The sequence below is a fragment of the Triturus cristatus genome, chromosome 5_1 (assembly GCF_964204655.1).
Source record: "Triturus cristatus chromosome 5_1, aTriCri1.1, whole genome shotgun sequence".
NCBI classification, from domain to species: domain Eukaryota; kingdom Metazoa; phylum Chordata; class Amphibia; order Caudata; family Salamandridae; genus Triturus; species Triturus cristatus.
In genome coordinates this window covers 986,434,324-986,457,452 of record NC_140587.1, presented here as the reverse complement: position 1 = coordinate 986,457,452, position 23,129 = coordinate 986,434,324, and the positions used below count along the sequence as shown (strand labels likewise).

The 23,129-nt window shown below is 40.4% G+C and overlaps 1 protein-coding gene across 2 annotated transcripts in view; it reads right to left on the bottom strand.

Moving 5' to 3' along the window:
- Positions 1 to 23,129, bottom strand: part of SEMA5A (semaphorin 5A) — a 1,729,347-nt gene that overhangs the window by 1,255,435 nt on the left and 450,783 nt on the right. For both annotated transcript variants that reach the window (XM_085606095.1, XM_085606096.1), the window contains one exon: positions 10,299 to 10,482. In XM_085606095.1, the coding sequence (XP_085462221.1) occupies positions 10,299 to 10,449 (151 nt within the window). In that variant the 5' untranslated portion in view covers positions 10,450 to 10,482. The remainder of the gene's footprint in view (positions 1 to 10,298; positions 10,483 to 23,129) is intronic.

The window sequence follows — 23,129 nt, the reverse complement described above, 5'->3', positions numbered from 1 at the left end:
ACACCCCCTATCTGCACCTTCCTTCAGATCATCCATTACACTCAAGATAACTGATTCAGTAGAGTGTGATGGTCTGAAACCTGCCTGATGAGAATCCAGAAAATGTGTTTCTTTGATGAAAGCACAAAGACGTTTAGCTACATGTGCCTCCAGCAATTTGGCCGGATAAGGGAGGAGCGAGATAGGTCTGTAATTGCTCAGTAGGCTGGGGTCTACTCCAGCTTTCTTTTGCAATGGGACTAATACTGCCTCTTTGAAGGCACGTGGACCTACCACTTGCTCTAAGGAGGCATTGAGAAGAGAGAGAAAAGTAGCTGGGAAATGAGAAAGGAGTTCTTTTTGGATCCTAGCAGGACAATGGTCATTGGTGGAACCAGATTGTATCTTGTTTCTGAGTTCATCAAGCTGATCTAAGGTAATGTTTTGAAAACTGGACATCGTTATGGGATTAACATATTGCTTATGTGATTTCCATTCCTGAGGGCTAGTGGAGATAGAGTTCTGGATGGTCTTAATTTTTTCAATAAAGAAAGTATTCAGCGTGTCACATAAGACCTGGGAGGGGGTAATGGCCATTGTAACACGGCCAGGACTGGAAAGATCTCTGACTATTTTAAAAATATCTTTTGATTTGTTACCAGAGCTAAGTACCCAGGTTGAGTAGAAGGCTTTTTTTGCCTCCACAATAGCAGCTTTGTAGTCAGTTAGAGCTTTTTCATACATTTTCCTTTCTGTAGGGGAGTAACTTCTCCGCCATTTTCGTTCCGCCTGGCAAATTTTAGGTTTTACAAGTTTTAACTCCTCAGTAAACCAATTAGAGGTCTCATGCCGCTTCAGTCACCTCTCTTTACTCTGTAATGGGGCGTGCACCTCATATGCCCGTAGTTGCCAGTTTGAGATGGCTCTCTCCAGCTTATTAACATTATTCGTTATAGGCGGGAGAATAGATTGCAACGTGGTAAGGAACTCTGGTAATGGAACAGTATTCCAATTTCTGGTCAGTAATTTTGTGTCACTCAATGATTTAATTAAGGATAGGCCGTTTATTGCAAAATATATGAGGTAGTGATCTGACCATGCACATAGCTGTACCATTTGGTTATGGACCGAGAAGTTAGAGGTCCATAATTGATCTAATGAGTGTCCTTTAATGTGGGTGGGTTCCGTTATATGTCCTTCTAGATTCAGATTGGCTAATAGGTCTGTGACCTCTTTGGAACCTCGACTCCCTCTTCCTCTGAGGACCAACAATTCAGGTCGCCAATTGACAATATTTTCGCATAGTCTATGGTAAGTGGGGTCAAATAGTTAGCTAAATCGGTGACAAACCCTCCTAATGTAATAAGGGGTCTATAGATCAGTATACACACTAATGTAGACTTAGGAAATGTTAGTTTTAATGTGAGACTATCCACTGAACTCGCTTCAAAGGAGGCAATAGGAGTGGCCGCTGCTACCCCTCCTCCTCTTTTCCAGGGGGTCTGTTGGCCTGCATCAAGTAATAATTACTTGGGAGGGCCGCTAAGATGTCGGACATACATTCCAGGGTCAACCAGTAGTATATCTGGAGCATCAGTATCTAAAAGGTTAAAAATCTCTAACTGGTGCTTAGCCATAGAGTGTGTGTCTATGAAGCTGTTCCTGTTAACACTTTCCCATCGAACTAAATCAGTGACGTATCTAATTGTTTTATTTGCCTAAGTTTCTGATATCCAACTTTTATTTTATTTTACATCCTTTTGCTTTTGTGCATTTTATGCATTCTCAGACTGCGCATAAATGCCTAAGTGAAAGACATAAAAAGTGAAAGATCAGAGCGGGAAATGTGGCACGAAGTCTTCTAGTTACGCCATAAATTGCAGCATTATGAAAACATTAAACAGTCATACAGGTCGCTGAACGATTTAAGCATCTACAACAAAAACAGAGCAGACTGCTCTGTCCTTCGACATCCAACAATATTTCACTAGTGATGGATATTTTTTCTTTACTTGTGCTTCTCTACCCTCTAGCAGACATACATCATTAATTATATTTTATAGTCACTAAAAGTGCACCTAAGTTCAGCTGAATGAAGAAAGGAAAAGAATCTCTCTGGTACCTTGCAATATTAAGAGTAAATTAAGACTACTGTCAAGGGAAACATTTCTAAAAGAAGCAGCAAAAGCTACTCTGTCCATAACCAAGATTACTAAGTAGAGTGGACCCTGTTGTCAAAACCATTGTTTGTATTGGTTTGTTATACTACTAGAAATTGAGCAAAATATAGCACCTAAGTCAGGGTGAGGCACAACTACTCTGAGAAAAAACTTTGTGAATTGGGCTCTTCCATTGAATAATGGGAACATTGTTCGGAGTGGCAACAGTAACAGCAAACTGGGCATGTGACTAAGTCAGCCGTGGGACTGGACTGCGCATGTGTCCAATAGCGGGAGTGTGTACAGGCTACTAGTGCTACTGGTGCCGGACATGCGGGGAGGGGAGGGCGGGGGGGTTACAGTTTTTTCTTTATATTTTGTTTGGGTTATCGGCATTGTAATGTGCGTTGATAGCTTCGAGTAATCAGGGTAGGCTGTAGTTGGGCACGGGATGAGGGACCGAAAGCTGGCAGCACTCGCATTGGTTAGCAACAGGAGATTTACTTACTAAGGTTAAAATTGCTCACATGATGCTTCGACACCGTAACTGTGTATTCTACTATGCTGTCTGAGACTGTATGACATTATGCCACGTATGCTTATGATATTGTATCATGTTTCGTTGTTTATTTGATTGGTTGTGTAAAATCAATAAAAAACAGATATAAAAAAAAAAAAAAAAAAACAGCAAACTGGGCAGTCATAACGATGTCGGGCGGAATCACTTCCGCCTGAAACCGACTCGGTCATAGGACTGACCGACACCTGGTCGACAGTCCCAACTGCCCCATTAAAATGCGATGCCTATATTTCCCTATGGGAACATGCATTACGGCCGTAATGCATGCTCCCATTGTGAAATGGGAGGTGCGTTTGATCCCTGCCTGCCACAGGGCGCAGGGATCAAGACGGGGGCACAAAGGTGCCCTCTTGGCCTCCAACCAGAGGCCGTGCTCCAAAGGGGGCCCTGCAGGGTCCCCCGAATATGCTTTCCGACATAGTTTCCATGTCGGACAGGCTGGTATGGAAACCATGTCGGAAGCCGTCATCGTAATCTCAATGGCGGAAAGGCCCGCCCTTGAGATTACTACCTCTCTTCCCACTGGCGGACGGGCTCTCTGAGCCTGTGGGAAGCCAGCAAGAATGACCGGTCGGTTTCCTTTCCGACCACCTCCATTGTATGAGGCGGTCAGAAAGAAAACCAAGCGGCCAATTACGATGCGGCCATAAAGGCTCCGACCTTTATGAGCCGCATCGTAATCTGCCCCTTGGTGTCTAAGGTGTGCTTAAAGCAATCTGTGATCGTTAACTCAACACCCTGGTTGGCAGACTGGGGATTTTTACAATTATGTCTCATGACAAGTGAAAATCAGCCAGCACGGCAGATTTGTCACAGACATACATTTTCGGTTAAGGACCACACAATGGGAGTTTTTCAGAATCAGCCCCTCTTCAGTACTTGAACAATCACAAACTCTTAAATTTGAAGTTATTCACATACCTCTTCAAGATAGTTTGTACCCTAGAAACACTTTACCATGTATGCTAAGAAAGGCAGAATTAATTATCTTTTGAGGGTGGTACAGGGATGGATACACCATAATATTTCAAGAAGGTGAAAGTAAAGTGGTTTCTCCAAAGAGAGTAATATTGTCTGTATATTGAAACATAAATTGAAAAGTTTCATGTACAAATGCACTTTTCAGCATGATTTTCCAATACAGCGTTTCCGCCAACTGTAATATCCTCATGAGCAATTATGTGAATTGTGACATACCTGAAAATCCACTGGTAAGGTAGAAATCCATAATTTATTCTACAATTCTGTTTGAATGCCATAACATTCAAAACACTACTTCAAAAATAGGAGTAAACCTATGAAAGAAAATGTCTCACTTTTATAATCTTGCATTTGTGAATTGGACCTCAACTTTTTGTTACCGAGCAAGTTCTGGTGATAAAAGATTTCTTTAAAACAAAAAAGCATGTTGTGTTGTATATTGGTTTTATTTTTAAAAAGTGAACAGATATACCTAATTTAGAATTGATAGTATATGTCCTAACATCATCTAAAAAGTCCTCAAAATGACCACAGGGATAAGAATACTAGAAACCATCTAGAACAACTACTCTGAAGCTCAGCGTTGCATATAATTATGTAATGGAATACTTCCAGACTCCATAAAATACCTAAGCATTTGAATTGGATGTTGGTACATTTTTCTTTTGCTTTCATTAACTTTTACCACCTACATTACCTCCTCTTGCTTCTCAATAATGTGTTATTTTTTGTCTTCCATCACCCACCCCATTCAAAACCACTTTTTGCCAAAGCCAACCAGAAACAATTTCTGTGATAGACATTGCAGCACCCAAGCCTCCTCATCTTAAAGCTCTGAGTGGAAAAAGCAAATAGTTTTTTCCCCGAAGATCTTAAATTATGTGGCAGAAGCTGTTTTGCTCAACGGTTTTATTCCTAGTTACTCCTCATTAGGTCATATGTCTCAAGGCTGATATGAAAGTCTTCTTTAGCAATTCTCTGTTAGAGACATCTTTTAGGTTTAACTAAATCAAATCTTCTCAGATACACCAGTCCTTAAATTCTATGTGCATTATATACTGTGCAGGATGGCCACAGCTTTGGCAAATGAATGCATGAAAGACCTCACATCTCTTTTCATTCACCTTCTCAGTTACTCATTTCATACAGGATAAGATTCCAAAATCTTTAAAGCAGGCAGCCAAAAGTGTCTGACATTTGGCCCTTAATGTTTGCTGTCCCTTAGAGATAAAACATATGGAATGAAAAATATTAAACACACTGAGACCTATCTCCAGTGCATATTTCCAAAGAGATTCACTATCATACTCCATAAAAGGATTTCAATCAATTCAGTAATTATAACACTAAATTGAAAAATGAAGGATCCTTTAACAGAGGATAATGAAGCTGGGTGGATTGTAGAAATGAATGATTTAACATTTAAATGGAGTGTAAGTAGATACAGCATTGATGAATATGTGACAAATGGGAAAATAATATTTATTTCAGTATAATTGACAGATAACAGAAACTCAATTAAGAGCTCAGGACAAATGACTAAATTTTAATAAAATTCTAATACAGAAATTACTTTACATTAGGGAAGTGATGGGAAGTTTTTGAGACTGAATGAGGAGATAAGTGTTCTAAGCTCAGACAACCATTCCCAACAATATTTTGCACTCACTATACCTCTAAACAGCTTCAGTACATAACATAATAACGTGTATTTGTAAAGTGCACGTTCACCCATATGCCTCTTGGCGTTGAATAACAGATGTTTATTGTTTCTCAACTCAATGGTACTCATCTTAACAACCTCAGAGGGACGAAAGGCTGAGTGAACCCGCTGGGATTTGAACCTCTGACCATGAGGTTGAACACAGGCCCCTGTAGTAGACGCATTAGTCCACTGAGCCACCAGACATGAAGCATAATCTCCGGCTTGTGTGGTAAATCCCCCTGCTACTTCAAATATTTTTGAAGGTGCCTGAAATGCATATTGTAGATGCTGCAAATTGTGAATTCCCCATCTGTTTTTATTCACAGACTATAAAGATTATCAAGGACAAAGCAATATACCCTCTCTCACAGAAGTCTGAATGAATGGATTAGCATCTTTGATATGACATCTCAATATTCAGAAGTCGTGAGGATTGCTAGAATATTGAAGAAAGGGATCTAAACTTCTCTATTGTAGTTGAATGACAATAGTCCTATTAAGAGAATGTAGATGTCATATCTCTTGCAAAATGTTTGCATAGGGAACAAAAATTTACAAACTCTCAGGAATTAACTATTTCTGTACACAAAGATAATACTGCCCTACTTTGGGCACAAGAATTGTGGATTTGTATGAAAAAAGCAGGCTTTAAAAGCAGAATGGACATTGGCATATCCTGATAAAAGATAGGAGTAATGTGGTTGTTGAACTGTATTAAAAGATATGACATGGATGATCAGGTAGTTAAGATTTGTGTGCATTAGACTTATTTTTCTAACTTTATTGAAGGTGTGGTACCAGAATATTATCATCAGAATATCTTCTGGCATAAATAAATGCAGTTTAGGAAAATATCACCCCACTAGAGATAGTAATAATCTACACTCAATAAGATGCTATTTTTTAAACAAAATATAGGATAATATATTTTTGTCAGTCAGATTATACATTTTATAGCAATATCTTGATATTGATATTGATATTGATATTGCACTGCACTGGAAAATAAATACCCTGTCAAGAATCTGTACTGTTTTGTGTGACTCTGTGGAGGCGCAAACCTATTGAAGGAAATGGGAGAGACTACAGCTAAAATGCATACAGTACCAGGACACAGAATAGGTTCATGCAATAAAGACATTGTACAAACAAAATAATCCTTCTTAGAAGAACAAACAGAACATTTCAACAAAAGAGCTGGTGTTTTGTTCATAATTTCTAAAATAATTTAGTAACGTGCCAACCATGCACTTACAAAAGAATAGATGCCTCCCTTTGGAAACAAGGACATTTTTTGTGCCATTTTCATCTTGTTACAACATAAAGTGTAACCAAAGTTATTAAGAAAACAAAAAATGCCTTTTTAGTGGAAATTCTGACCTAACCATAACTACCCACTAGCTAGCACTAGTGTAAGACAGATAGATAAATAAGAAATATAGCGCGGCATTGTCTGTGTGTGTGCTTTATTGGCATTTTTATGAACCTAATATTTTTTAAAACAAGGGCTCTTGGCAGTGCATCAGTACAGAGGATTCTGCACATAGTTCATCTGCTGAAATTAATTTTTTATTAGGCCTACAGCACCTAAAACTGCCAATACGAAAAAAACTGTCTTATTTTCCTTCTACAGATATACTCTCTTTCAGTGTTAAAAATTAATTATATATTTCATTGGAAGAAAAACGCTTTTTATTTTTTTTCCCCATAATTTGATGGAAATAAATAAAAATAGAGCTTAACAATAAGGATCATATCACCATGTACAAGGATATAAATGTGTTGTGGATTAAAGTGGAAAACCAAGTACTGAGCATGCCTGCTCATTTATAACACACGTTTTTTCTCCCGTGCAAGGCTCTGAGCCTATGTTTTCGAAGTTAGCTTTTTTATAACGTGTAACATACTATTAGTAAACATGTTAAAAAAAATGTGCACCTCAGACCTGATAAATTAAGCTAAATCCCATTGGGAAATAGCGGACTCTGTAATTTTTCCATTACACACTACTAGTCTGGGCCTCGAGCACAAATATGACACCCTCCTGCAGTCCGAGTCCCCAACAGGTGTCATTCGATGCATCAACATATTGTGACCCTTGTCCTAGAGCAGAACACACCTGTGCCCATGACCAGGAAAATAAAACCATAAGTGAGAAACAGCATAGAGAACCGACAATAACCACTCTGTAAATATGACACAACAAAGCATGTACAAAATGGCCAAAAGATGAAAGCGTGCACGACAGACAAGGAAGCAAGCACTGGCAAAGACCATGGAACTGGCTTTGTATTAGTGGAACTGTTTGGTTCTCTTTCAGCAACTTTCTGAGTGCTGAGCATAACTTTCGTGGAAAGAAAACCCCTTAGTGAATCAAAATGTTGGGCTACAACAATATAGACACTTGCGGTACGGCCCCTTTCTTCCACAAACTGCCATAGCAATGCTCAGCTGTATCCTCAAAAAGTAGGATTGTGAAAAAGAGCCAGAAGATGAAGTTTGCATTCTAAGTGGTGACCTTAAAAGGCAGTCAGAGTCAAATATTACATAGTATATAGAACTGGGCTAGATCCCGAATTCAGCCCAGGCAAACATTTTTAAATCAGCCTTACACTGCAGAATGTTGCAACCAGTAGAGTTATTTGGGCGCTTTCTTGGTTGTGTCATCCCAACCCATTCTCATGTGAAAGTAGCCCCTGGACTACAGCCTGCTGAGAACACGCTGGAGTGGCAGAATAGCTGTTCCACACATAATAGTAGATACTTTCAACAAAGATCCAAGATTTTCTTTCCATCGTTATACAACCTACATGCACGTATGTCTTTATTGTGTGAATGAAAGAAGTCTTAACTCAAGAAATGTTATCATGAAAGGTATGTAAAATAAATGAGTAATCAATCTGGGGGACGGAAGAGCTAATATTTATGGAGGTCCTGAACCCATGCTCCTCAATGGACATATGCAAAAGACACTCTGGGTGAGCAGTTCCTCTCTTAGGGCATGTGTGTGAAATGTGTCACTATATGCCTGTGATATTGTCGCTGGGAGATCTGAAATTCAGATCGTAATGCCCTCACACACCTGTTAGGGTGTGTGAGGGCATTACGCTCTACTGTATTTTCTGTTTATACATCTCTCCCCAACCTCTCCCACTTCTCTATTTCCTATTTGCCCACGAGTTGTGCTATATCTTCTTTACTGTCTTTCTCTATCCCACTGCCTTTGTGCTTCACTAAACTCAGTACTGCTGGTTTTCGAAACTATAATCGCTTCCATCGTTCTTCAATTTACCATTCTCTGCCTTACTAACCAGGTTTACCCTCACTATACTTTGAATTGTTTGTGTCGCGAGGCGTAATCCACGTCCTACTCTCGCGTCCTGCTACAATAATTTTTTGATACTAATGCATAAAAGGTTTTGAGAGCTCAAGAACATATCTGTGCTCAAGAAGCCCCCATCTATGTAGCACAGCTCACATTTCCAAAGAAGAAACAACTGTGAGAAAAGAAACACAGAGCCAAGGATACACTTAAGGAATTGACTCAATCAAGAAAGCAATGAGTCCATGAAGAAACTAGCACTATTTTCAAGATCCAAAAGAAAGATCAGTGGGAAAATAAATGTAAGATACTGATTATAAAGCCAAAAAGGTGAATTTCACCAAAATTTGAAAAGTGAAAGGCCAGACAGGAAGAATGAGATGGTGAAAAAAAGCAAAAAAAGATATGGGAAAATAAGCAAACTGAATATGGAGAGCAGAGGTCAATGGGTAAAACAAAGTATGCTAGTTCAAAAAAATCATAGAAGAGAGGTTCATGACAAAAAATATGGAAGAGGTGAGAGAACAAGAGAAAAAAAGGTGCAAGATATTTCCTATTTATTTCATTTTTAATTTCAAAAAGACTTTATTTCGGTCAAAATGGCCTAAAAAGTGCAACAACAGCAAACATTTACGTCTGAAATTGCATCATGCTGTCAGTCATGATTAAAAAAAAATTAAAACAATGGTAATTGTACACACATTTTCATATTAGAGTACATTGGATTTTTGAGATATAAGAATAGGCAAAGCTTACACAATTAATTTCGAAAAGTGCGTGGTGCAATAAATACATAAATTAGCTAAAAAAAAACGTGTATAAAAAAAGCAAAAGCTCTTGAATTTAAAACTATACATGATATACAAAATAATTAGGGAGTTTACTATACTATCACAATTGCTACACCACAAGGCAGGGCAATCGATGCAACATTTCAAAATCTCAGGTAAGCCCTTCTAGTGCACCACATTGAAAACAGGAAACCTGCGACCGAATATACTATTGAGATGCTAGAATCAGATTTCAATATCCTGAAAACTTCGAGACAGCACCTGTTGCCAAGATTCCTACAGATCTGGACCAACCAACGTCTCCTTGCCTTCTGATAGCCTGGACAGCTAAAAAAACACACGGAGTTCAGTTTCCTCAGGGTGATCACATGCCGGGCACTGAATCATTTGTTGGTCCCTCCACTTAGATGTAAAGCAGCGAAGTGGAAGCACCCCATATCTATTTATTTCAGCATTTTGCTTTATTGAACTATATATATATACACGTGTAAAAGTTATACCGAAATATACTTTGGGTACTTGGTAATTTTCTGCCCTCAACACATCCTTACAAGAAACTTATTTTACCCAACTGCGTAAAACTTGAATTAATTGCCCATAAAACAATGGTGGACTGTTGTCCCCCATATAAAATGTCTACAATATATCCTGACATCTGTGATTTAAAGGCGTCCAGCAGGATTTGACATCATAAAATTCAGTGACTGCAATCCTAAATGAGTAAAAGCTGTATGATGCGTTGAGCGACAGAGCGAAGAAGCCCCGTTATGGCTGTGCTCACCTTTGAAGGTAACAATGGGATGTCTGGTTTTCTGGCAGTGCTGTTCATCCGTTGTCTGTAAATCCAGCATCCCATACACCAGCTGAGACATGACCAACAGTGCCGCCAGGCAGCTCCCCTTCATGGTCAACATGTCCTCCACCCCAGGCATGAGTCTTCTAGCTGTCAACCCTTCTTGTCATTCCTGAGAAACAGAAAGCATTGGAAGTGAGAACCAGTTTACATTCACATGTGTTTTACATGTCTGGATTTGACTGGACTGCAAACATTGTCAGTACTTTTCACATACATTTAAAAAGACTGGAGGCATTGCTTGAATAAACAGAAATACTTTAGGCTGTACGTCGATGGGGTATGGAAGGAAGAGTAAGTTTCATAACAATGTTTCAGTCAGAGAGGTTTGTGGTTGTATTAAGTGTTTCAATTATGCAATGGCCATGTAAATGTGTTGAATATGGTTATAAAGGGATTAATTTGTTGCTCAGCATATAAAGTGTCTCTTCGAGGGTTATTGGGATGGTCCAATGAGATGAATGTTCCACGTGGAAACATTAAGTGGTCGGCATGTCACAAGTTTGAAGCATAGCAAGAGCTCTCTCAGCTTCCATCCTTTCGAGCTGGGACAACTGAGTACCACACAATTGGGTAATAGTAAAACCTGACATTAGAAACGCTTAGAAAAACAGAAGCACTATATAGAAAAGATACAAATGTGAACTAATATCAGAAGGTAAATATTACGGATCTGAAATAAAACATTCATTTACTCTGTTGCTGATCTTAAAGTTAACTAAATTACCTACTATCGAAGTGGAAAAGGCAATGTTACCATTAGGCACTGAAGAAGAAACGAAAAAAGGCTTCCTAACGTGAGGGTATAGCAAGGATTTTACTGCACCAGAAACCTCAAATTATGTTTGCTCCTGCTTAATTGAAAGGACAGCAGAAAAGAAACACACAAACATATTTTTAAAAAGTATTAACCCAATGAATCTGTGAAAGGAGAGGAGAGCAATGGTACTGGAGGGTTGGAAAGAGTCACTTTCAGTTCATACAAGTACCCCTGCCATACATCACACTTTTTGACTGTGGAAAACAGCTGCTATGAATTCAGAAAGCCACTGAAGGTCCACATGTTTACAGCCACTTACAAGGAAATAAGACCAATCTGATACCCACTTTACTTAGGACACGTTGACATAGAGTGTAATATCTCAGTGAATCTTTTGTAGTCAAATACCCATGGCCAGAAGTTGTGTTCATCAGATTGAGGCAGGCCCGCCGGCCCCCATATGTTGTAAGATCTGATGCTGTAAGGGAAGAACCTGGTGTAACGTTGAGGGAAACCTCATCACCCTATGGCACAAGGAGAGAGTGATATGTACAAACAAATGACAGAGATAGGGGAACAATGTATCTTTCCCCATGATACTTAGAAGGAAATGAAATAGTGGGCATTTTATCTCAATTTCTGGCCCACACTCATAACCGCTAAAGTCCCCCTATAACTAGTTCTTTTGAGATGCCCTCGAGCCACATCACTTCCAAATACTCATTCAGGTAAAAAAGATTCCATATATATTTATTGACAACAATTTCGATTTTTTTGAATAGCTTCAAAAACGTATAACTCTTCTGTACTTTTTAGTAAGCTTTTAAAAAACGTTTACCCATACTAAGGCACTCATTACTGGTATCCTGTAATTCGTGAATGGGCCAGTAACAAGAGATATTGGTTCCACTGGCAATTAAGGGTGGTGCAGTTTTAGGGGGACATATCACATAGGTCAGATCGGGGTACTCTTCCCCGTAAGTGCAATGCAGTGCTTAATTTGAGCAGGTGCTTTCCGGTGCTCAGCACCGGCACCTAATCCTCAGCACCGGAGCTTATAGCACCAGTTAAGGACACACTCATTAGGAAGGCAGGTGATTTTCCACAGTTTCACAGGATGTTGGGCCACGCCGAGACTCTAACCGGGTTCTCCAGCTCCGAAATCAGCAGCTGTAGCCATTAAGCCAAGTCCCCTCTAGAATAATAAGTGCCGGGGCTCTAGTCAGGAGGCCGTTTGCACTGGCACATTTCTCCTGTTAGCGCTGCCTCCTGAGGAGAGCCCCGGCACTTTTTATTTTACAAATTAACCGCTGGTGCAATGGGATCACAGATTTACATGTGGAAATCAGTGAAGTAACACCGATTTCCCTTTTGCATCTGGATCTACAGGAAATCAAATTGTGGTCCCCGTATCTGCGACAGAACCGGTATCAGCAATACACAGCGCACTATTTATTACCAGCCCCTTTTCAAAGGTGCCTCATCGAGGTGGTCTGAGTATGTGATTGCGCAATAAACTAGTGACTGATTCATACAGCACGAATTTCTGGTCTGGTAAAACACGCCTGTAAAAGGGGCTGTTTTCACATAACCAGAATCTATTGGCTGGCAAAGGGAAAACAAACTCCTCACATCTGCCTGTGTCACCATATTAAGCCTAAAGTCAAACGACATGAAATCTCTTTCGATGAAACTAGCATGTACTAGAGACAACACTCTTTAGTATCCAATAACATTGTATTAGCTGTACTAAAGACAGGGAAAACATTAAAGGCACCCTAGGCAGGGCCATTCTATCTAACAGCGTGGCAACCAATAAAAAATATTGTAGAAACTCAGTAGAAATCTTGATTCAAGCCAAAGCGTTTATTTTTCCAAATCTTAAATTGGGAGTTCGGTTCGTTTCAGTGTTACAAACACAAGACCCTATTAATTATCCTTTCCTTTATCGGGTGACCTTTATTGTGATTCAGCTTTTGCAGTGGACCATGAAAACCAATCACCATCAATCTTACTTTTGCTTCCACCACTACGAGAGGATCATATGGCCAAAATGAGGAGTCCAAACCAATTATGCATCAATCCCCTGTCCACATGATGCCTGCCCTATGCCATAGTTAAACCACGCTCGCAAAAAACAATGTAGAGTCCAATTCAATTCTGCATTAATCCGGTCTACAGAGTTCTTGCTGCATGCTATAGTAAAACCATATTTGCAAAACAAGTATTTGCAAAGCAAATGGCCAAGTGTTGGCTGCCAGCCATGAGCAAACGTGTTTTTTGTCACGTTTTTTTGCAAAACTTTATTGTTTGGAAATATGCCCGACCCTCATCAATCTAAAAAAAAAATGCTACAGTCAAAAATGTTTTGGGGGTCTAAAATAATACACATTACCATAATGCTCCCATGCACTGAAGGGAATTACTTAAAACGTCCATCAATCTGAGAAAGAAAGAAAGAAAGAAAGAAAGAAAGAAAGAAAGAAAGAAAGAAAGAAAGAAAGAAAGAAAGGACATAAGAGACAAACGAGAAAAGGAAGGAGACAGAAGAAAGAGAAAGAAAAAAGAGAGAAAGAAAGAAAGACAGTGAAAGGTGAAAGAAAGAAAGGAAGTAAAAGAGAAAGGAAGGAAAGAAGAAAGAAAGAAGAAAATCAAAAAGAAGGCAAGAAGAATGAAGGCAAGTATGAAAGGAAGAATGGAAGAGAAACAAAGAAAAGGAAAGTGGAGGAAAGGAAAGGAACGAGAGAAAATAAGCAAGAATAAAAGAAGTTAAGAATGAAAGGAACAAAAAGAAAGGAAAAAGAAAAAAGGAAGGAAAGAGAGAATGAAAGAAAGGAAATAAATAAGGATAGAAATTTGAAAAGAAAAAAGGATTGGGAAAAAAAGTAAAAAGAGGATAACATAATACAGAACAGTTTCATATGGAAACAATCTGGTATGCTGTGAAATCGCAACAGTCAGAAAAGTAAAACACTCCACAAGGAATTTCCAACAACATTGGGACGAGATGGGATTTGATAAAGATGGAATGTGCATCAGAAGAGTCCTGCTATCACATCAGACTCTAAACACAAAGGCAACACTAAAATAATTATAAAGAAAAAAAAACACTGGCACTGAAAGGAACTAGCTTGTGTGTTGCTATGCTCATTGGGGGAGAACAAAACACATTCACTCAAAGCAAAATTAACCAGTGGCTTAAGTAGTCAAATGCCATATGCTGCAGTTGGTGCAAACAACATGAGAATGGTACAGCAACAGGACGAAGCGAGGTGGCTGAACGTCCCTATGTGTAATAACTTAGGAAAATCAAATAGTCTTGGCTAACACCAGACCTAAACACAACCAGGCTCTCCAACCTGGTGCGATCTCCATTTGCAAGAAAGTACCTCAAGATGTGGCCCCTTCCAAAGTATGGCAACATTTCACACATGTCTACTATACGTGGTACTGCTGGGCAGGGGAATCCATCAATCATTTACACAGACAGCAAGACAGACACAGACAGCAAGAAAACATTTAAATGTGATCTAAACTATTTTCAAAAGTTAATAGGAAATGAGCCCAAGCTAATTTTGGTGAGTGGGCAAAAGTCGCATACAACAGACTTTTAGCTTGGAAAGGAAACATTCAGCTGGTGCTTAATTTGTAAAAATGTAAGTCCCAGACCCAAAATGTTACTGAAGAGGCTAAGCAAGGACGGGTGGTGGCCTGAGAAGCAGATCTTACCCTATTCAATTTGTATCCTTTCATGTCCTGACAGGACCTGCAGCCCCTTAAAAGACCTGGACTCTTAGACACCCTCTGACCCAAAGGTCTGGCTGGAGAGATGCATGCACACTTTATGAAAGGAAGAACAATAGTTCTGCTTTTTTTGCTCCTCTTTGTGGAAACAGAAGACGGCCTGCCAATAAACAGAATCCCTAAAGCTCAAAGTGTTGGCTGTCCATCTTCTATTTCTACTAACCTTTGACAAAATAAAAGAAAAACTAATCTGCTGTCTCCGGCAGCACTGTAAAAGCAGCTGCAGTCTGTGAGCCGGCAAAGAGTCCCAGTCCCTCAAAAAAGTGCTGGCGATGCTCACTGGCAAGCACCAGCAAAAATTAAGTACTGAAATCAGCTATGAATTAGCCCCAAGGAATCTTACACAGTTGCCAAGTCAATTTTCGGACATTGTGTGTGCCTAGTGCCGGGTATTTTACTTACTGCTGCATCTAAATAGTTTTGGAAAAGTTGAATTTGTTATGCTGCGGTATTTTTCACAAAAAAATGACAATGACTCTCTTACTCATGTTTGAATCTTGCAGGTGTGAAACTGGTCAAAAGGCTTTATTTCAATCGACGTTTTAATTCTGAGTGAGAAATTCAGATCAAGTGAGCCACTGTTTTCAAAATCTGTGTAGATACATTATATTTACAATTAGCATCCTCACTACGATTACTTAAAATTAGTCAGAGAAATCAAAAATAAGCACAGTTGGCAGATTTGAGACAGGCAGTGCTGTTATTTCTTTTCAGCAGTTTAACTCAGAGACAGACATTTATCTGGTCTTATCCTCACAAATAGCTCTTTTTCACAAGATGTTACTAACATTTGAACTGAATGTGTGATAGAGCTGGCACGTTCTGGCTTGGTGAGGCGAGGCTGTAGCCAGGCAGAACCTACCACTGCCGTCGGGGTGGGTGATTACACTCACCGTATAACCTGCGCTAACCCTTGGGTAGCTTGTCACTGAGCAGTCAGGCGTGGCACAGAGGCAATGTATAAAGCATTGGCACAGCACTCACTCATGATAAATACACTAAGCGTCACAAAAGAGACTTCACATGTGGTGTTTGTAAATAAAGTTTGCATTCAACACTCACATTAATTAACACATCATGAACATCATGTATTTCTGGGCATAAATCACATTTGGAAATATTACTAGCAGTACTAGACCCAACTGTGTTAAAATGACATCATTATTATGCACAATTGGAAAAGACCCTACTTTACCCCCATCACCCTTATGTGGTGCAAAACGTGATCAGACCTAGGCCCACCCTGGCAATTATTTTAATTCAATACCAAACAGTTATAGGGTGACCCCAGATCACAACGATATCATATATGTGTACAGAAAGATAATTACAACACTTTTCAACAGCACCATTGGCCAAGGCCACATGGGTATAATCCAATGTCAAATGTAGTACTCTTTTGGCAAGGAATCAACATGTAAATCAACACCGCCACACTATGTAATTAATAGCAGGCAGTCACTCCCACAGCTCAATCAGCACCGATATGCGGTGCTACAGATATCAGGCAAGTCTCTATGGAGCACATTTGAACACACACACACACACACACACACACACAGCACCATGATGTGGTGCAACTGATATCTGGCAGGTCAGTTAATAATGCACATGCAGACCCTGTGACCCAAGCCCTCCTCCACCCATCAGCTAACCCAGACTACCCTATGTCCCGGGGCTGGAGATAAAGGAAAACTTCCCCCCTGATTCTAGGTGGATCGCGGCCGGAGTCACACATAGTCAGGGTGCACAACAGATTCCTCTGGCAGTGTGCACCACGCAGTTCCAGGATCCCCGGTCCCATGTCCCCACAAGTGTATCTCTACCCTGCTGAATTATGGCACCAGTATTTATACTTTAGTGTGCCTTTGAAGTTGGGGGTAGTTCAGAGGGTTTCACTTTGAACCGCAGATGTCTCCCGTAAATTTCAGTCGGGTCTGCCATGGGGCTGTGGAATACAGATCTTAATCTTTTGTGGGACCATGATCTGGCTTTGCAGAGGCCCAGTGTCAAAACCTCTCCCTTGAATCTATCCAGCCAGGCCCTCAAATGACAGAGGTTTGTCTATCCAGTTGCATGCCCAATATTTATAGCTGTCTCTGGGATATGCACGGATGTGCTGCCCCAGCCTCCAGTGTGGACTGGAGTCAAACTAAAAGGCACACAGAGTTTTGGAGCAGAGAAATGCCCACTATCCAGAAGTTAGGTGAACAGCGGGGGTACCCCTTATATCATAAATGTATATTTTATTTCTAGGACCATATAACCTATACTTGTACCGACGGGCAATTTAGGCCCCTATTTTCTAACCTAGTGTGTACTCTGTCCTTCCTCTCTTAACTTCTTTTAAAATATTTTTGGTATATGTGTGTATCCTTTACCTCAAGACAACATCTGTACAATCATAGACAATACAGATCTAAGACAAATATTGATTAATCAATTTGTATTTTTCTGTTTTCTTGTCTAAATGTACTTAAAAAGTATGAAAAATATAACGTGTATACATTTAACACATTGTACTTTTTAAACATTCCTTTTTTTGACGGCTCAATTACGTATATAAAGAACATATGAAGACATAACATTCAAATGTCCTTGGCCAACTGAAAGATTAAAGTAGGGATACATTAGGGAAAACGTTTTTGTAATCCCAAGAAGATTTTAATACTCTGCATATCGTAACACCCTATGTGGTCGGCGTAAAGGAAAGAAATGTCTTTGCGCAATGGATATAGAGGATAACACTATTCACTCTAGTGTTCCCTTTTGTAACTTAATTCTTGGGAACATGCACCCCCTGGCCACAATCATAATATGCCAACGCTTTTCAACCTTCACGGTGGGACTGCTCTTTGTCTTGAAGTTCTTTCTCAGGGCTGGGTGTACGCTTTATGGGGACACAGTAAGATTTGTGGGTCGGGCTTTAGTGGAGTACAAATTTCCTTTTTCGAGGTGCTGTAATTGCCTCTTTCATTTTGAGATAACACAGACTTTATATAGCTGTGAACCGCCAGTAAATTTACATGTTCACATTGTTTTTCTTGCCAACGTGTGGGTATTGAAAGTTCTGCCGTTTGTCTTGGCGTTCAGAGTCATAGAGTCGCCCACCGCGCGTCCCACTTCTGGTTGAAAGACTATTGAGTGAGAAGTGAATTTCTAAGCTATTAATGGCAAATCCCTCTTAATCAAAGGAGAGGGTTTGCCATTGTGAATCCAATAATAGGAAACATTATGAGGCTGCCCCACTGTAAGCCACTATTGCTGCTTGAAGTAATTTCAATCATTCCCCCGTGTTAACTTATGGGAAGAGCAAACCTCATAGGAAGTGAAAACACACACAGGTATTCTTCACTACCTGCGCAAGGAACACATATGCGTACCTGCCTGCCTTTCACATACCACATGGTTGACACCTTAAGACTTACCCCAGGGATGTTCTAATGGTAGGGAAAGGTTTCCTCAGGATTGGCCAGTGGTTTAGTAAGGCCAACCTGAGCATAAGTGCAATTGCGCACGGCGTGACACATGTTTAAAAACCTCATAGGTGCAAGTGCACAGTCAAAAGCCTGCCATGGCAGACTTGAGACATATTTGAAAACAACAGGTAAGCACCACTTCCTAACGTGTGTAGGAAGGTCGCGCACACTTTCACACTGCATTTACAGTGGAACAGTGTCCAGAGCCCTAAGGCCACTAACAGAGGATCAGCAAACCCCAGTGTTGTCCCATGGGAAGAGCCAACCTCTTGGGTAGGGAAAACCCACATGGGGTTCATCACTACCTGGGCAGGGAACACCCATGTGTACCTGCCCTGCCTTTTGCCTACTACTTGCTCCACCCCTCAGAACTTACCCTAGGGGTGCTCTAGTGGTAGTGGAATCCCACTCAGGGTTGGATAATGAGTTAAAAATGCCAACCTGGGCATAGGCACAACTGTGCACTCACAGGCTTGCAATGACAGGCTTAATGCATGTTTGGAATGCTATTCTGATAGGTGGCACAATCAGTGCCACGTACCACCATTAGCTACTGGAGTAACTTCCCTGGGTATGTTGTGTACCTTTTTACAGGGCTTCACAGGTACAACACCAAAACTAATCAAGTAAGCATCTCTTCCTATTATGGGTAGGAAGGGTGTGTTTGCTTTTACATTGCATTACAGTGGAAAAGCACCAAGAGTACTAAGCCCAAGAAAAAAAGAGAAACAGCAAAATCCAGGGGGATAAATAGCAAAATGTTTTACAAAAATCCCCTCAGAAGGGCCATGTCCGACAATGAGTCAAAACCCTGTACTGCACCATGGTAATAATCTGTAATACTTAGAATGCAGCGAGAATCTGGTTTCATGAAGATTCTAGCTAAAAATGTCATGATGTGGGTGGGCTTGGAATGTTAGTGTTTTAGTTCTTACTGTTGAGCTGAAGTTGGCAGCAGAGGAGTTCCTGTGTGTCAGTCCACTGCTACCGTGTAGCTCTATTGTGGTAATAATCTTCCCTGCGCACTCTTAATGATCCCTGCATGATTACTACATAATTTTAAATAAAGACTCATGTAAATATTTCTTCATTTTCCAAAACTTATATTACAATTAACTATTGTCACATCCCCTTTTTAATATGTGTGGTTTGTAAAGAGGTAGGGTCAATTCATGATTCACTGCTGTGATGAAATCTAAAGGCAGTATGCTATAACATCCATCAGCTGTAATGCCACAGATGATTCAAATGCCTGCTTGCAGACGTATACGAGTAATTGTTTATGGTAGTTTTATTTCAATCATAAGTAGGAGACAGAGCATGTTTTTCTGCCTTTTTATAAGGGGTTTAGAGGAAATTCAAAGAAGCCATAAAGAATCAGCAAATTGTCTTTAATAAAAGATAGAAATCAGTGCAACGTTTGCACAAGTGGTTGTAGGTGAGGACACCCAGCACTCATGTTTGTGCAGAATGTGGGAGTGAAGCAGAACCCGCAACATAGGCATGTACAAAGGCAGGAAGTGTAAGGTTGTGTTGCAAATATGAATAAGGTGGTATCAAGATGAAGCAGCTCTAGTAGTCAGCAACCACCAACAGGCGTTGCCTAAGAAAAACTTTGGGCCCCTGCACTTTTGTTTTAAGCAATTCTTCATTTATCATTTAAGTTACAGATACAAAGTAAGATCTAGAAAGATCATATGAGTCTCAAAGCAGTTATCTAATGACTTATTGTTGCTTCTCAACTTGGGAGATTACCAAAAACAGCACAAATGGTGCCATTTGTTCACCTCCCCCGACCTCTCAACCAGGCCCCTCCCAGAGTCAGCCAAGATACAAAACATGGAATATTAATAAATCTGATGCTATTTCCCCGGATCACAAATGATATCATTGCCCAACTGTAACTCAAACCTAGATATTCCACAATTAGGTTTCTCATCAACCACTATGATCCATGGATTTTGTTTACAGTAGCTTACTCTGTAAATAGGTGGACCTTTAGCCTCCCTTGGCCGTCTGAAATTGCCCTATTGCAATCTTAGGGCCACATTTATCAAACTTTCACACAGTGCAGCTAGCCACCTGGCCGCGCTGTGGAAAAAGGCAGAAATGTGCTGTATTTAACATTATATGGTGCATTCCTATCCTTTCCTTGTGTTGGCGCACAAACTGATGCCTAGCACCAATGCAGGCACCCTTGTGCTGTGGTGCAAGGGTGCCTGTGTTGCAGACAGGATTGTTTTTATGCGTTTGTTTCGTTCGTCTTTATTATCGATAAAATTTCATCATAAAAGACACTTACATACAATTAGGAATACAGAAAACAGATGTAAAAAAAACATAGTCCATACAATCACAATACTATGGTGGCCATTCAAAGACACAGCATTACACATAAAAACTATTGCGTCCTATTCCTAATTATCCATGTCCAACCCAAAAATTTGGCCACTGCAACAACAACACATTCACTAGTATCAAATCTCAAGATACTAAGGGCTGCAAACCCCTGTCTAGTACCCAGATTACGGCAGATAGGTTTAAGCCATTTGGCCCCGGGGGCAGTATAAGCCGGGCAAGCAAAAAATATGTGCCCTACTGAGTCAACACAATCTGGGCACCAGCTGCAAAACTCAGAAGACCCACCCTTCCATTTTTTGGTAAATGATTTTGTTGGTAAAGTACCAACCCTAAATTGATGGTAAAGTTTTCGATCACTAGGCCTGGAGATAATGTCCCAGTAGGCTTCAAGAAGAGGAACTGTTTTATATTCAAAAAACCTGCCGGACAAAGACTCTACATGAACCAGGGACGATTGTTTTTGAAAAACCATTGACCAATAGAGATTTTTAAAATCTTTCTTGGATGGAAAAGGGTTGGCACCTGGGTCAGTCCAGAGTAATCCTAATCCCATAGATTCCAATAGTAATCTGACCTGCCTGAACCATATAATATTATCGGAACCCAAAATAGAGCGGACATCTAAGAAAGCCCTAGCATAGGGACCTAATTCCGGAGTCGTCCAGAGTCTCCTCCAAAAAGCCAGGGGTTTAAATCTTGCTATGTCATCAAAAGAATAGCATCCTAGATCCAACAAAAGCGGTTTCAATGGGGTGGAACAAGGGAGGGCCGTAAGTTTTCTTAGAAATTTGTATTGAGCCTTGACCAGGGGAGAAAGATCAGCAAAGCCCCAAAGTTCGGCACCATAAAGAATAGCTGAATTTATCCTAGCATTATAAATTTTAATAGGGGGGCCTATCAATTTCGTCTGTGACTGTCTCTGATCTATGACCAAACAACCGGAAAGTTGAGCAAATTTCAAGGAAAGAACATCTATTTGTGGCCTCCAACTAAGCTTGTTTTCAAATACTACCCCCAAATAGGTCATGATGTTAGTTCGTTCCAGAGTGTCATTATTCATAGACACATGCCCTTTCACATGCTTCCCTTTGTTGAATACCATATATTTAGTTTTGGAAACATTAACTAGAAGGTCAAAGTCAGGGCACAAATTGGCAAACACATTCAAAGCCGTCTGTAACCCAGACAAAGTCTGGGATAAGAGTAGGGTGTCATCTGCAAACATAAGGAGGGGTATTTTAGAACCACCCACCGTGGGGGCGTCCGTAGAGATGGAGGAAAAATATTGCACAACTCTATTAATGAAAAGCAGAAATAGAGTAGGCGCAAGGACGCACCCTTGCCTGACACCCCTACTTACTTTAAATCTTTCAGTAACCTGGCCTTGATTACCCCATCTAATTTGGGCGAAGTTGTTTTCGTGCAGTTTTTATGCATGAAGGGGCACCATCCTCCACAAAAACAATCCTCTGAGGTATTTTCTTCTTTCTATATGTGCAGCAGAATGCAGTACATTTGGAAAAAGGAAAAAACAAGGAGAAATAAAGATATTTCTCCTCGTTACACATCACATGGGGAGGCATAACATTTTCACACATTCCCGGGTCTACCAGTAATGGTAAATCTGGGAATGTGCCAAAATCCATGTCTGGATGCGTGGGAACACACATGCTCCACCCATGGAACGCCTCCCTGAGGCAGAGTAACGCAACAGAGTGATTTGCGCTGCGTTGCGTTACTCTAGATTTATCAAGCCACGCAAGGGGGCCCTGTGTGGCTTGATAAATCTTACTTAGTAGTCATGTCGCTCTTGCGCCCCATTGTGCGGTGCATGGGCAATGAAACTGCTTGATAAATGTACCCCTTAGTATTTATGCAGTTCATCTTCTGATATTGTTCCTCAGGTATCAGACTTATTGGGATGATGATTGTTCTCAGCCCTCCGCTTGTAGCTCTGAAAGAGTGGGGACCCTTATTTACATAATTTATCAAGATTGACCGTTGGTCCTGGTCTATCTGGGTGCAAACAGTTCCTATATTGCTTTGAAAATCCTGGTTTGATCATTGATCTTGCAGATGATTTGCTCACATTCTGCTACCCTCGCTAACTGCAATTCACTCAATGTGTGGGAATGGACGGTTTCGGTGAGTGCATACTTTGGAAGTAGTTAGGGCCATTGCAAGCCATCGTTGTGTGTGCTTTTTGAGGACCACATCATTTGCCATGTCGTGGAGGAGTGCTAATTAGTTTGAGGGAGTGACATGTAGCCCGGGTACTCTTTTCAGTTCAACCCGACTGCAGCCCTGTATGGCTGATGTGCAGCTAGTGTAAAGCTCAATTCCACACAAACGGTT